Consider the following 14,315-nt stretch of genomic DNA (forward strand, 5'->3'; position numbering starts at 1 on the left):
TGCATAGTTCTCAGAATAAAATTTCATAGATGAATGACAGAGGGAAGAGACTGAGGTCTTTGATGGATCTAATCTCCTTGATAAACCGACAGCATGATGGCAAATGAAATTCAGCATTGAGAAATATAGGAAATGTTATGTTAGACTTAATCATGTAATTAACGGATTTCTATATTAGTGAATTGACACCCCCTGCCCCCGGCCCCGTAAACAGCTCAGCAAAGACTGCTGGTTGGTGTCTGGAGCCACCCAGTAAAAGCAAACAGAATACTGGGGTGACAGGGAATGGGATGGATAATAGTGCCAAGATGATCATACTGTGTTTTAAACCCGTGGTTTATGGGGATGGTGGACAGGTTGCCTGATCTTTAGTTTTGGTCAATTTGTTTCCAAATGTCTGACTACGAAATAGACCTAGAAGACTTTTAAGGAGAGAAGTCTGTGAACGTTTTAAGATCATTAGATTATACTTTAAAAAAACCCAAAACCTAGAACATCTTGTACATCTTTGAGAACAGATACTTCTGTTTTAAAAGTGTGTATGAAATGAAAGCACCCGGTCCTGCTTGGAAGCTCTCCAGTTAGACTCTTTTCATGTGGGATAGAGATTTGCTGCCAAATTTCAGTCCTCAGCTTCAAACTGTGTAATATCAAAACATGAACTGATGAGGTCAAAAATAGGAAAAGGTGGCCATAGAACTCTCACAAAGAAAACCATATCCCTGCGTGTAACATAACATATCACTCTCCTTTTATTCTTGAGCACCTCCATGAAAATTAACCTAAACATTTCCATAATCCTCTGACATCAGTCATGTGGCACTGAATTCTTTTTAACCACTGCATGAAGTATTAGTAACATTTTAATTTTCTTAATTTGTTGTGTATTTATATACGATATGTTATTACAATAGTGGTATTGCTCTCCAGCACTACACTTTGAATGCAGGACTTTACAACTCTCATTGTACTTAGAAACTCTCTGCAGAGCAAGTTGTTTAAGATCAGGCATGGTACCTGTTTTACCGGTACTGTGTTTTATTTTTAAGTAATTAAGTATTTAAAGTAAAAAAAAAAAATTGAGAAAACTATTGCATAAAAAATGACGAAGCCTTGTTCTGAGCAGCTGTTTTGCTTTCTAGCATGAGCTATAATTATGCTAATTGCAATGGTAAATGTTCCTTTTAAATGTGGTTTGTAGTTCTGTGTATCCCACTCACTTATTCAGGGAAAACAAATCCCATTTTTAAGCACCTGAAAGCAAATATTCATTTCACATTTTCTCTTTTTGTCCCTTTCTCATGGCTCTACAGAAATTTATGATGAAGGTAAGCAAGTTAGACATTTAGTATTATACTTTCTGTGAATTCCTACAATTTAATTTAATTCATTCTTTTTCTTTATTTTTATCATCAGCATCAAACTTACCTTCACTAAAATAGCACATATAGAACTTGGTGAATTTTGGTTTTAGAAACCACAGTGACTCTAGTTTGCATTGGGGTCATGGTTTATTTAGATCATGAAGGACCAAAGGCAGGCACTTTTGTGGAAAGAGGACTCTGGACCGGCTTCAATAATTCTCCATTCATCCATACTCTTTCGGTGAGAATGCAACACTATCTGGTAAATGAGAAACAAAGAACAAATAACGGAAGTCCCGGTAAAACATTTGGGCATTTTGGAGAGTGGGGACAGCACACTGTTTCTTCCGTCGCAAGAATGCTGTTGTGTCTCAGTGGGGTGAGTGGGGAGCCCCGGGGCTGGGAGTCACTGGCCCTTCACTGCCTCGGGTCAGTAAGCATGTGCAGGAGCTCTGCCTCAGTGCTTGATGACAAGGCACTTTGTGAACCTCCAAACATTTTTAATTACTGACATTTGAATGATTGGCTGTGATTTTAGATGTGTTGGTTATCCATTTTCTACTTCTTCCTTGAATTATCAACGTCTACTCCCAATTCATCTTCTAAAATTACTTGTTTACCGATTTCATCCCCTGAGAGTTTGCTGTCCTATGGTATGGTCTTGCTTCAAAAGTCTCCAAAAGGGGGGAATTCTGGGCTAGATAAGCAGTGCTATTTTAAGGGCTGGATCTAATGATGTCAGAGGAATTTTCTTAGCACGACTCCTGTGCTAATCCATCTTTTCTTCCCACTTGGCTATCTGTCGTACTCGTTATCTGTGAGTTTCTTTCTCAAGTGAAAAGGATGATTCACGTTCCTTGTATCGTACAGCAACAGAAAAAGCTTAGGCACAATTCTTAATCTGTGAAAAATGCCTCCCTCCTTCACTTACTTAGCTCTAAAATAACCAGGAAGATTTTTAGTAATTCCTTCTATCTCCTGTGCAGTGAAGGAGGAGGAGTACGGGGGAAGAGGAATCTTCACTAGGCTAAGAGAGAAATCGATAAGTTTTATCATCTTGGGCATTTTTTTCCAAACCGCTGGAAGTGCTTGAAAGTAGGAGTTTGTAATGGAAGTATTGCCTCAGCTGTAAATATAAATGTTTGTTTTGCATAAAAGGCTGGAGGCAGATGATCAATATTATTTATTTTGTATTTATTTTCACTGCTGTATCTGCTTTTCATTGATGTGAAGTGTCTCATTGCTGGGAAAGTGGTAACAGAAATGTGGTGTGGAAGAATTAATCATGAGGCATATTTGAAGTGTTTCTAATTATATGGCTGTTTATTCTGCCTTACGACAGGTCAATATTAGCAAAATTGGGATCATTTAGCATGGTGCTGGCATAATGTTTATCATCATTACCAATTATTTCAATCTTTTTAAAGATAGTAAAATATCTCTGTGTTATTAACTGAATAAGACACGCTCATGATTTTTATTGGCCAGTTGATTTATTCAGGTTCAGATTTTTATGTGATGTTTATATAAAGCGTAATTACACATTGTAATGCAGCTTTTAAAGGAAGACATCCTTAGGAAACCTGTAGTTTAACTAAACTCTTTTTTTTCTATTCTTTGTCTTGGCACGACACATAAAATAGGATGTGACTGATGATCAGGTCAATGAAAGAAGATTGTTTTGTTTCTTTTTTCTGTTTTTTGTCTTTTTTTTTTTGCCACAGTGGCCATCATTATTTAAGAGTAGGTACCAGCAGAGTTATCAGTCATATTAATCTCCATAACTGGATTTTTGCAGCACTTACTGTTTTGTAGTGAATTCCATGAAAAGTCAATCAACTAAGTAGTGATTTAAATTAAGGTGTAAAAACTACAATATGTATAGCATATATAGTGTCTTGATTGATAAGTTCAACTTCCTGTTTGTTCCTCCATTGTAGCATGGTATATAGGCTACAGTGAGACAAATGAAGAGGTTTTAGACTGGTTTGAATTCACCCTTTGGTGTTGCTGGTATGTGATACGAGCGGAGTGAAGGAATATATTACCGTAGTGCCACATGTCAGTGAGTTGATTTGCTTTCCCTCTTTAAATTCTAAGCAACTAATTGCTGTGGGTTTGGTGCCAACCACTGGAAATGGCAGCTCAAGAGCACTTTAGTTGCAGAAAGGTCTCATTAGCATTTTTGGGTTTTGGTAGAAGAATTCAAGGCTTCTGGGCCTGGATGCTGTTTCTTTGGAAAGGAAATTCTGTCTTTTTTTTTGTCAAGATTTTTAAAGAAAATGGATACTTCTAAGAGCAGGAACAATATATAAAACTCCTTGGCTCACACTCTGCCGTTTTGTTTGTAGTCTTTACTGCTTGCAGCATTTTCAAGTTCTGCAGTGCTGCTGGCGATGTTGCTATTCCAAGTGTGAACTGTTTAGTTTTGCCTGACTAATCTTGTCTCACAAGCCTTCTAGCTCTGTTCCAGGGTTACTTCACAAGTTCTGTAGTGACTCAGCCTGTTTCCACACATTCAGTTTTCACCACTGCTGTGCGTTTTCTGGACTCTTTGGCTGATGTTTGTCCCACAACACTGAAGTGCCTGACTTAGAGCCGTGGATATCCTAAACTCTCTGTGTAACCACAAGCAGAAGTATAGGTACCATATAGGAAGGGTGGCTGTCAGGAGGATGGAGCCAGTCTCTTTTCAGTAGTGCCCAGCGATAGGACAAGGGGCAATGGGCACAAACTGCAGCCCAGGAAGTTCCACCTCACCATGAGGAAAAACTTCCTTACTGTGAGGGTGACGGAGCACTGGAACAGGCTGCCCAGAGAGGTTGTGGAGTCTCCTTCTCTGGAGACCTTCAAAACCTGACTGGATGCGTTCCTGTGCAGCCTGCCCTCGGTGATCCTGCCTTGGCAGGGGATTGGACCACATGATCTTCAGAGGTCCCTTCCAACCCCTACCATTCTGTGATTCTGTGATCATCAAAGAGTTGCTTAGATTTTAGATGGGCTGAATTACTGTCCAAAAGTGCCTTTTTCTTTCCACTGGCTTGGTTGCCTTAGGCTAAATTAATCTGAGTTTGTGTTTTGTCATTAAGAAATTCTTTTAGCTTTTCATAAGCTGTTACTGACCACGCTGGTATTAAGAGAATGAGCCTTCCTGTGTTTTCCAGCTGGCTGTTGCCTAGTACTAGAAGGAAGCTCTCATTAGTCATCTGAAGTTGTGCTCAGTGTGAAAAAAATTACACAGTGATATAATTGTGGGGAGTAAGAGGTCTCATCAAACACGTACCTGTGGCGGTCTCAGCTTATAGGTCAGCTTACAGGATTGCATCATCACTGCTGTTTTAGGATAAATACTGGCCTCCATCAGCACTAGTCTAGAACAGATTTAAAAATTAAAAAAATTAAAAGAATTAAAAATAATGAAATGAATAGATGAGTAGTTTTTACATTGCTATGGAAACATGACTTTGAGCATCTTCTCCTCTACAGAAATGGTTGTAGCATCATGCAAATATTTACGTGTAGAACCATAGTGAGATCGTTTTAGACTGTGGGACATCCTTCCCTCCTATTCCTCCCAGTTCCTCGTAGTCTTTTTCCACTTCTTTCCCATCATTGCTAATTCTGCCATCATCGAGTTTTCCTTCTCCTGAGCGAGGACTCAAAAGCTTTCAAGATCTACATTTATTCTACATCCTTTCAGTACTTTTCATTCTATCTTGCTGTTGTGGTTTAGCCCCAGCCGGCAGCCAAGCCCCACGCAGCCACTCGCTCACTCCCCCATGGTGGGACGGGGGAGAGAATTGGAAGAGTAAAAGTGAGAAAACTCATGGTTTGAGATAAAGACAGTTTAACAGGCAAAGCAAAAGCCATACACACAAGCAAAGCAAACCAAGGAATCCACTCACCACTCCCCACGGGCAGGCAGATGCTCAGCCATCCCCAGGGAAGCAGGGCTGCGTCACGTGTAATGGTTTCTTGGGAAGACGGATGCCATCACTGCGAACGTTCCTCCACCCCTTCCTTCTTCTTCCCCCAGCTTTATGTACTGGGCATGACGTCATATGGTAGGGAACATCCCTCTGGCCAGCCTGGGCCAGCTGTCCCGGCCGTGTCCCCTCCCAGCTCCCCGAGCACCCCCAGCCTGCTCGCTGGCAGCCCAGCACGAGAAGCTGGACTGTCCTTGACTGCTCAGCAACAACCCAAAACATCAGCACCTTATCAACAGTTTCTCATCCCAGATCCAAAGCACAGCCTCACACTGGCTTCTGTGAAGAAAATTAACTCCATCCTGGCTGAAATGAAGACACTTGCAGATTACTAAATGGGAGCCTTTAATTTGCTTAAATTAAACAGCATACTCCAGGGCCTAAATATACTTTTACTCAGGACGCATGGTAGTTGATTTTTTTCAAGCCAATACTGGTGTTCAGACCCACATTTCCTACTTTATTTCTTTTTCTAATGGATCAAAACACAATTTCAGAATGTAATGAATGGGAAATTTGACAGCCCCGAAGTGAGTCTCAGGGAAGGTACTTTGAGAAGGTTCCATCACTGGTGGGTGCAATTTCCTGCTTGGTTTATTTTTGTGGTGGCAATCGTTTTTAATTTAAAAGGGTTCAAAGAAGGTAGCTGTAGGATGTTATGTGTTTAATTATGTACTTCAGCTTATACATTTGAACTAAGGGTAGATGTAGAGATAGGATTATTTTTTCCTCATTCTGTAGTTTTCTAACAGTATATGTTAGAAATAAAATATGGAGCTTCATGAAACTTACAACACACTCGTGACAGAGAAAATAATGCTTTTGTATTTCTGTTTGCAAGTGGTTTTATGGAAGTACAGGTGTCCTCTGAGATGTGTAAGATGTGCCATCACTGGTAGAAACAATTAGCTTTTCCCCTCATCCAAATGTGTCACACTGATGTTTAAATATTGAAATCAGCCACATTTTTATTTTAAATACTAAGTTAATGCGTTTTGAAATCACTGTTCCATTATTACATGTTGCAGTTGTAAGTTGCTATTGGCATTTTAAGTCTGTGACAACAATAACTTCGGTAAGCATTGATTTCCCAATTGGCTTTGGCAGTAAAATGTCAACTTAGGCTTTGTTTCAGGGGCTTCCTCCATTTTAATGAAGTGTAAGTACTCAGTGCTTTAAAGGACATTGTTTTACTCCAGTGTACATATGAAATAGCCACTAAAAATCATATTTGAAATTTTTAATGTTATTCTGCAGTTTTTGCCTTGGAAAACACCTGTGAAGAAAAACAGGGAGGACATTACTTCTTTCACTGTACAGCCGCTCTCACATGTTAAAAATTTTCAGTGCCACGAAAATGGTTGTGTAGTATTTTTTAGAAACCCATTCAGAGCAATATTGAGTGGTCCTAAGCTCCATCTAGACCATTTGATCTGGTGTTTCCTATGGCTGGGTCTAAGCAACTCCGTGCAGTTAGGTTGTAATTTACCATTACTATAAATTATATGGATTGCACTTTTGAAGGATTTACTACTGATGTCTTGTTTCACTTGAGTTTTAAGTCCATCAAAACTATACTTCCTTACAATCTAGTCTTTGTACTTTCGTTTTCCCTATAGCATGTGCCACCAATTCCATTCTGCTGTTATGGGCTCATCATGGAATGAGGCAGGAAAAGCATTACATTGTTCTTAAAAATTCACTGTGTTATCTTGTATGATTTTCTAGAGAGTGTGGTTAAATTGCTTTCATGGGTGACTAAAATTGTCTCAATAGCCACATGCTAAATGCACTTGCTATCAGGCTTTCTCAAGCATTAGATTTCTGAATAATGCCAGAGTTATGAAAGTTTCATCTGTACATGCATGAAAGACTGAAATAACTATCGTGTTTGATTACATGCTTTCACATGTTTGCCTTTCTCTGGTACCTCCCTGAAGCTCATAGCTTTTTCCATTTTCATACATTTGGAGATTGTGTAGACCTATGAAGAAAAGTCATCAAAGCAATGTTGGCATTTGCTTGCAGTAAGAGTACTCATTGGTCTAAGAAATGTTGTCGCTAGTAGAAATAAGGCCGTTCTTTTGAAAAGAATAAATGACTCAAAATCTCCTTGGATGCCACAGGGTATTCACTAGTTTCTAAAAATTCTCATTGTAATTGAGGTTCCCAGAAGCACAAATGGCTCCCAAACACTTGTTCAATGTCACCATGATTAATTTCTTGCAGCTTCTCACGTGTGGCCACAAGTGTAGAAATGCAGCCATAAGCACAGTGATGCAAGTGCTACTGTGTGAATTAATGTCAATGAGATACCTATTTAAATCTGTCAGGTGACTGCATATCTGTACATATGATGGTTGTGTATATACAAAATTGTACAGATATAAAGGGTTTGTTGGGTTATGTATAACATACCTTACTGCAGGATTGGTATTCACAGTAAAATACATAAATTTTTGTTCAATCTAATTATAAATATTTCATGTTATGCGGCTTCCATCACTTGCACATTTTACTAGATAGTTCGTAGGTTGTAATTTTTAAGTTCTTTTTGGCATTTTAATCCTATTTCTATTAAGAAAACAAGGAAAAGAATATTTCCCAATTTAAAATTATTTTCCTTTTTTGTTTTTGTCTTTATATCAAATTAAGCAGCTCAGATCTTAGTAGTCTATTCTTGTTACCTGGTCTAATAATGCATTGAACTTGAAAGCTGTTTATTTATTTTTAATGTTAATTTCTTCAGCTCTAATTGTTGTTGCTGTATTCTAAATTGCCTTTGCCTCATCAATGGCTTTTGGGTAATGAGGTCACTCCGAATTAATCTTGTATTTCAGCTGCAGAAATATTAGACTATAGGTGGGCAGTTTATATGAAGTTTTCACAAGCAGCGTGGGTTTGCCCTATATACTTTAGATCTCAATTTATTGACGGTAGTGTTCACCAGTTCTGAAGACTTTTCAAGTCCTATTCTAAATCCCAAATTCTTGGATGACAAAATGAAAAGAGTTTTGCTCTCATATAATTGATACTCCTGAATGACATAGCTTGTAGACTTTCAATGGATAAATTCTTCTTTGAACACAAATGTATTTTTCTTCAGCCTGGTTTTATTCAGGGAACGTATTGTCCAACTTAGAAATTACTCTGAAAATTGGAATTAAAAAACATAAAGCAAATAAGACTCATGATAAATAATGTGGTGGTTAGAAACTTGCTTGCATTATAATGCCATTCATATACTTGTGCAAAAATCTGTGGGCATTACGGATTGAATTAGTCAGGATTGTGGCTTCTAAGAAGTCTTAATTGCAGTGTCTTCTGAAATATTATTATTTGAATTATTACTAGAAACTTGGTAGAACTTCAGTGGCACACCTAATCTTGGAATGTTGCATCTTTGCCATAGAAGTCTGATTTTTAACTTTCAAATGTATTTTACTTTATATTTTTTCTTTAACGTGGAAAATTTACAATTCTCTGCGACATTCTAAGTAGGAAATGGAGTATTTTGAAAATCAAAGACTTTCAGTAGACAATCATGGGCCAAGAGCCACTTAACCATGCAGTTTCTGGCATAAAGGTAAATGCTGAGTATTTAGTTATGAAATGAGCCTTTAAAATAGGAAATTAACTTAGAGGTATGTACATATCCTGGAAGGCAGGCTCCAAAATAGAAGGCAGTTTCATAGTACCAGTTTTCTCTTGCAGTCTCTTATGTGTTTTTCTGTGTTTCATCTTTTCACTTTCTCTGCATGTGGATGGCTTGATTATAATTGCCTCTCAGAAACCTTTAAGTGGAAAACGTTTCAAATGTTTTTTGCAACTCTTTGTTTTCTGTCTAAGAAACAGAAACAGCAAAAGTGCTTGCATTTTTTTAATGGGCGAATTGGGAAAAATTATCTAAAAAAGCCATTCCTTCATTTTTCACAAAAGTGACTGAAAGCCAACCTTTCTCCTGTTCGGCTACAAAGGGGCATTTAACAAAATAGGTGCTAGACAGACAAATCAATACGGCCAAAACAAGGACAAGCTAACATAGTATTCCTCTCATCTTTTGTACAACAGGCAACCAAATCTGTATGTTACATATCAAATTTATGGCTAGTAACACAGGATAATTTTGATAAAAGTATTAGTGAAATTTGAAACTTTTATCCATATTAGTGACTTGGTTGGTCGGTTAGCTATGCCTGCTATTGATGAAGCTTCTGGGCAAACCTGAATTGTTCGTAAGGCAGTATATTCACAGCAGTTTTTCCCCTCTTCCCCAATGTGATGAGCCCCAGACATTCAGCATTTATCTTTGGAACCTGTCATCAAATGTCTCATTCTTTCCTTGTGCCTTTGGAAAAAGTGGTGGTAGTGATGGTAGTTCAAAGCTAAAACTTCATGTCTTGCTGTCAGGACTGTGTTTGTGACAAAGACCATAGCTTTTATTCCTTCTTAATAAAAATAGATGTCATTCAGTCTTCCAGAGGCATTATTGAATGTGCCTCCCTGCATTTTGACTGCTGAGCAGTTTGTTGAAAGTCAAAATGTATCTTGTGTCCATCAAGATGCTCTCTTCTCAAGAAACATAAAAGCCAGAAATTTCTGGCAGTTTCTTAAAGGTGCTACAGTATTTTTTTTAAGTGCTTGCTTTTTCACCACCTAGTCCTCTTTTTCTCTTTTCATTGACCAAGTAACTAAAAAATCAACAAATATTATGCTAATGGATAAAAGATAAGGACGGACAACCAGTAAATGAGGAGAGGAAATAATTGTGTGTTGCCACCATAGCCATTCAGTGAAATTGATCTTTAGTGCTGAAATGAAGCTACCAGAGAGATAACATAGGATGATTGTTTCCAATTTATTTTGTAATGAATCTGATGCTCCAGTCAAACAGAAGGTCATGCTACTGTGATAAAGGACAGGGTATAAATGCTGTATATAAGAAATTAAATTGGGAGTCCTATATGAAAGAATAATACTACCTATGGAGTTGTCACATTTATAGACTCAAAAACATGTATTTATCAATATTGCTTGAAGAGTGTGATGTGCACAATGTTATGTGAGATCATCTGTCAGAGGAATATACGCTCTTGACAGTGTCTTGTCTGACAGTCTCTGCTCCTGACCAGTGTCGGTCAGCTGCATCTCAGTCTAAGGAATTCATAAATCTTCAGCAGAAGTTGAAAGGTTACTCATGCTTTAACAAAATTTATTCTTTCATGAGTGGTTAAAGTGATTATAGATAAATAGAAACTGTAATGAAAATATTGTGGAAAAAAATGGTTGCTGTTTCTTGGGATAAAAGTGAATTTTACTACTTTAATTTTCTTTCACTCAAGATCTATGTTGCATTCCTCATTGGGCGTGATTTCTGAATTTTCATAACCCCCAAATCCTGTTGAGTTAGCTTGAATATCTTCGAGCACTTACTTGGCCTAGCAGATAAAGAATTCTGTCTGATAGTATTTAAAACACTCTGGGGCAAGCAGTCTGGAAGTTGATGATGCTCAATGTGGTTGATATATCATTACTACTTTCTGGTAAAACAGGGACAATACTTCAGAAGTTCCATCTGCATACTTCTGTACAGAAAAGTGTATAATTTGGAAGGAAAATGGGTGAATATGGAGAGATTTCACATTAAATAAGGATGTAGAGGGTAGTGTGACATACATCGAAGCTGCTCTTCTCCAGAGACTGCCTGCTTTCAGCCCGAGGAAGAAGGATTCAGTCTTCTAGAATATATTTTTATATGAAACTGGTGATGGTACAAAGTACACCATTTTCCCTCATCAGTGAATTGAGCAATTCTATTAGAAGTCGTCAGTAGCTTCTATATTCACCTGTCTAAATTCTACCTTAGATCTCCCTGAAGGACTTAAAAGGTCAAGATATTAAGAGACAATCAGAATCACACAGAATCACAGAATGGTAGGGGTTGGAAGGGACCTCTGAAGATCACCTGGTCCAATCCCCTGGCCAAGGCAGGGTCACCTAGGGCAGCTTGCACAGGAACGCATCCAATCAAAACTAACGAGAACACATTTATAAAACTACCTTCTTGAACTAATCCCTGAATAGCATTTTATCAAGAAATAGACTTCTCTGTCACAGGGAAAATACAGATTGTCCAGCAAGTGATGTGGATTTCTTTTTTATTTCTCAAAAGGCCTGATTTCATTACAGTGTACCAGTATATCACTTCTCTTTTATCTTTCAGTCCGCACAAGGTGGTGGTCATCGAACACTACTCTATGGGCACGCAATCCTGCTGCGCCATTCCTACAGCGGCATGGTACGTAACAGGAGTTGATAGCAGCAACAATTTCCTTTTTGTATGAAAGTTATGTTTGCAAGTGCCCAGGCTGTTGCCATTTATTGATATCTGGAGAATTATTCACATCAGTGAGGCATTTTACCTGTGGTTAATGGAAACCTTTGTGAAGGGTAGATGCTTGGAAATACGAAACCAAGCTGGTCATGTCTGGGTACTTGCTAAAACTAAGTCTGGCTCCGTAGTGATGAGTTCTCTGTTTGTCAGTCTGTTTTGAGCTGGTGATTTCTCATTTCTTTTCCCTTGGAAATTGCATATTGCATAAGATGTGACTGAATCCACAGCTGGCATCTGGCTGACAACTTGAACATACGTTGGAGACTGAGTGGAAAAGGAAATTCCTTCTTGCACATATTTTGGACAGAAGCCTTACTCTTCAATTCCCTGATGAATTATACGGGTTCTAAACTCCTTAACTACAAGTGTGGCTTCATGGAGCTGAACTTCAGTGCAGCCAGCTCCTTTATTTCCACTCTCACAATTCCCGTATCAGTGGAAAGATAACCTGGATAGACTGAGAGGTTATTTTAGAACATGTATCTCTGTTTCCTTGAGTGCCATTCAGTGTATTGGGCATATATATTCTTGATAGTAACTAATGGGGATAATTTAAGAATAGTTAATCCTGTGTTAATAGGTTGATGGCTTTTTATATTTCAGTGGATTATCAGGCATGAGCAGAACTAGCAATGCATGCTTTTTTCTTTTGCTAGTATCTATGCTGCCTCTCTACATCTCGATCTTCGATGGATAAGCTGGCATTTGATGTAGGATTGCAAGAGGACACAACAGGTAAAGACTAGTTTAAAAGACTATGTAATGAAGAATACCTTCAGTCTAAAAATTAGGAGAGACTTATAAATACATATAAATAATGTAAAAATTAAGACTATTTTAAAGACTAAAGATACAAAGCTTAATATTTCCATGTTTTACATATTCAGTAGCTTATCTTTACATTTTCTAATAGATTATGTAATTTGTTTTCTATGAGATATAAACATATCTATTGATATTTAAATATAAATATATAATATTGAGTATAAGTAAAGGAATATTCCCGAATAGGTATTCCTGTATAAGCCTTCTGCTGTGAATTTTTAAAACTTGTATTATTTTAAATAAAGTTTCTATTAAAGTTGTAGAACTGCTGGTGACTTGGATGTATTTGGATTTTTAAGACTGATGCAGTTTTTTACAATGACATCAGTTTGGTGTAATTGCTTAATTACACATAAGAAGTTTGCTTGTTTTCTAAAGCCTTGCTTTAGCTAGGAGTAATAACAGTAATAACTGCAACAATTGAACAGTTTGTTCCAAGATTGAAGAGGTTTCTTCTGAAAAGCGTGTTTTTCCTTCAAGAAGTATATCTGAAAGCAAGGTTTATCATGGAACAAAATATGTGGTTTTAATACTTATAAATATTATAGGGAATTAGAGACACTAACAGTCAGTGGAAGTGGAAGAACATAATTGAATTTGGATTTATGAGATCTTTCAAATATTATTTTAAGCCATACTGTAGATGCTTATTTTTATTGCCCTTAATGATGTGTTGCTCCACTTCTTTGTCCTAATTCTTGGCAGAATATTCTTCCATGTCTTTCCCAGAACCTGGAACGAAGGTGAACAGGGAAGCTCTTTAGCAAAAGCAGCCTTGGACTAGGTTGCCTGGAGAACACAGAGACACACCTCCTTACTCAACTCTGGAATCACTGTTCCAGAGGTCTGGCTGTCTTCTGCATATGTGTGTTATTTCTAGTTGAGTTTCTGGTAGGGTGGTGCAGGAACAGTATTAGTTGTTGAAAACACATGGACACTTGGTTTACCCAACTGAAAACTGTGTCAGAACTTTAAGATTGAGATGTGAAAGTAATGGCAATAATGTTAGGCATTTTCTTTCTAATGTCTTTCTGCTGTTACTCAATAATGATATAGGTGAGGCATGCTGGTGGACCATTCATCCTGCTTCCAAGCAACGATCAGAAGGAGAAAAAGTGCGTGTTGGAGATGATCTTATTTTAGTCAGCGTCTCTTCAGAAAGATACTTGGTAAGTTGTGTAAGACTTTACTTTTACTTCTGTAAGACTATACACCATCTGTATAGTGTTTCCTCTACAGAAAAAACAGGTAATAAAAGTGTTATACTAAAGTCTGACCTACATTTCTACCTTTACAAAAATATAGCTTAAGGTGTTTTAAACTGGTATTTGATACCATTTTACAAACCAAGACACTGAAGGTCTGGAAAATTTCAATAATGGAATAGAAGTTGAAAAATTTACTACTGAAGAAAAAAAATAGAAAAAAGAAATCTGTCCAAATTGCATAATTGAGGTGTTTAGAGTCCTTATGAATGTTCAGAGGTTAACAGCACTGTCATATATGAATTAAAACTTTATACCAAAATTTTGGAATGTTTAACTTAGCTACATAGCATTTTGTCGGCTTTAAAACCTCCATATTTTCTTAGGATTAAAAACTCATACTTTCTGCCCTCTAATTAGTGAATCAGCTCAGCCTTTTATATTATTTCGGGTTTGTGCCTCAACTGTTGATTCTCAAGGCTATCATATGTACTTCCATACAGTAACAGACATGATGCTGACTGCAGAGACTGACTTTCCT

General features: G+C 37.5%; 1 protein-coding gene across 1 annotated transcript in view; it reads left to right on the forward strand.

Annotated features, from left to right (window-relative positions):
* The window catches only part of RYR2 (ryanodine receptor 2), a gene marked incomplete at both ends in the record, with an annotated part of 428,112 nt that overhangs the window by 158,351 nt on the left and 255,446 nt on the right, over positions 1 to 14,315 (forward strand). The window contains 4 exons of the mRNA XM_081998040.1: positions 1,314 to 1,328; positions 11,574 to 11,648; positions 12,401 to 12,479; positions 13,626 to 13,738. Of these exons, the coding sequence (XP_081854166.1) occupies positions 1,314 to 1,328; positions 11,574 to 11,648; positions 12,401 to 12,479; positions 13,626 to 13,738 (282 nt within the window). The remainder of the gene's footprint in view (positions 1 to 1,313; positions 1,329 to 11,573; positions 11,649 to 12,400; positions 12,480 to 13,625; positions 13,739 to 14,315) is intronic.

The sequence above is a fragment of the Phaethon aethereus genome (assembly GCF_964289735.1).
Source record: "Phaethon aethereus genome assembly, chromosome: 3".
In the NCBI taxonomy this organism is placed as follows: domain Eukaryota; kingdom Metazoa; phylum Chordata; class Aves; order Phaethontiformes; family Phaethontidae; genus Phaethon; species Phaethon aethereus.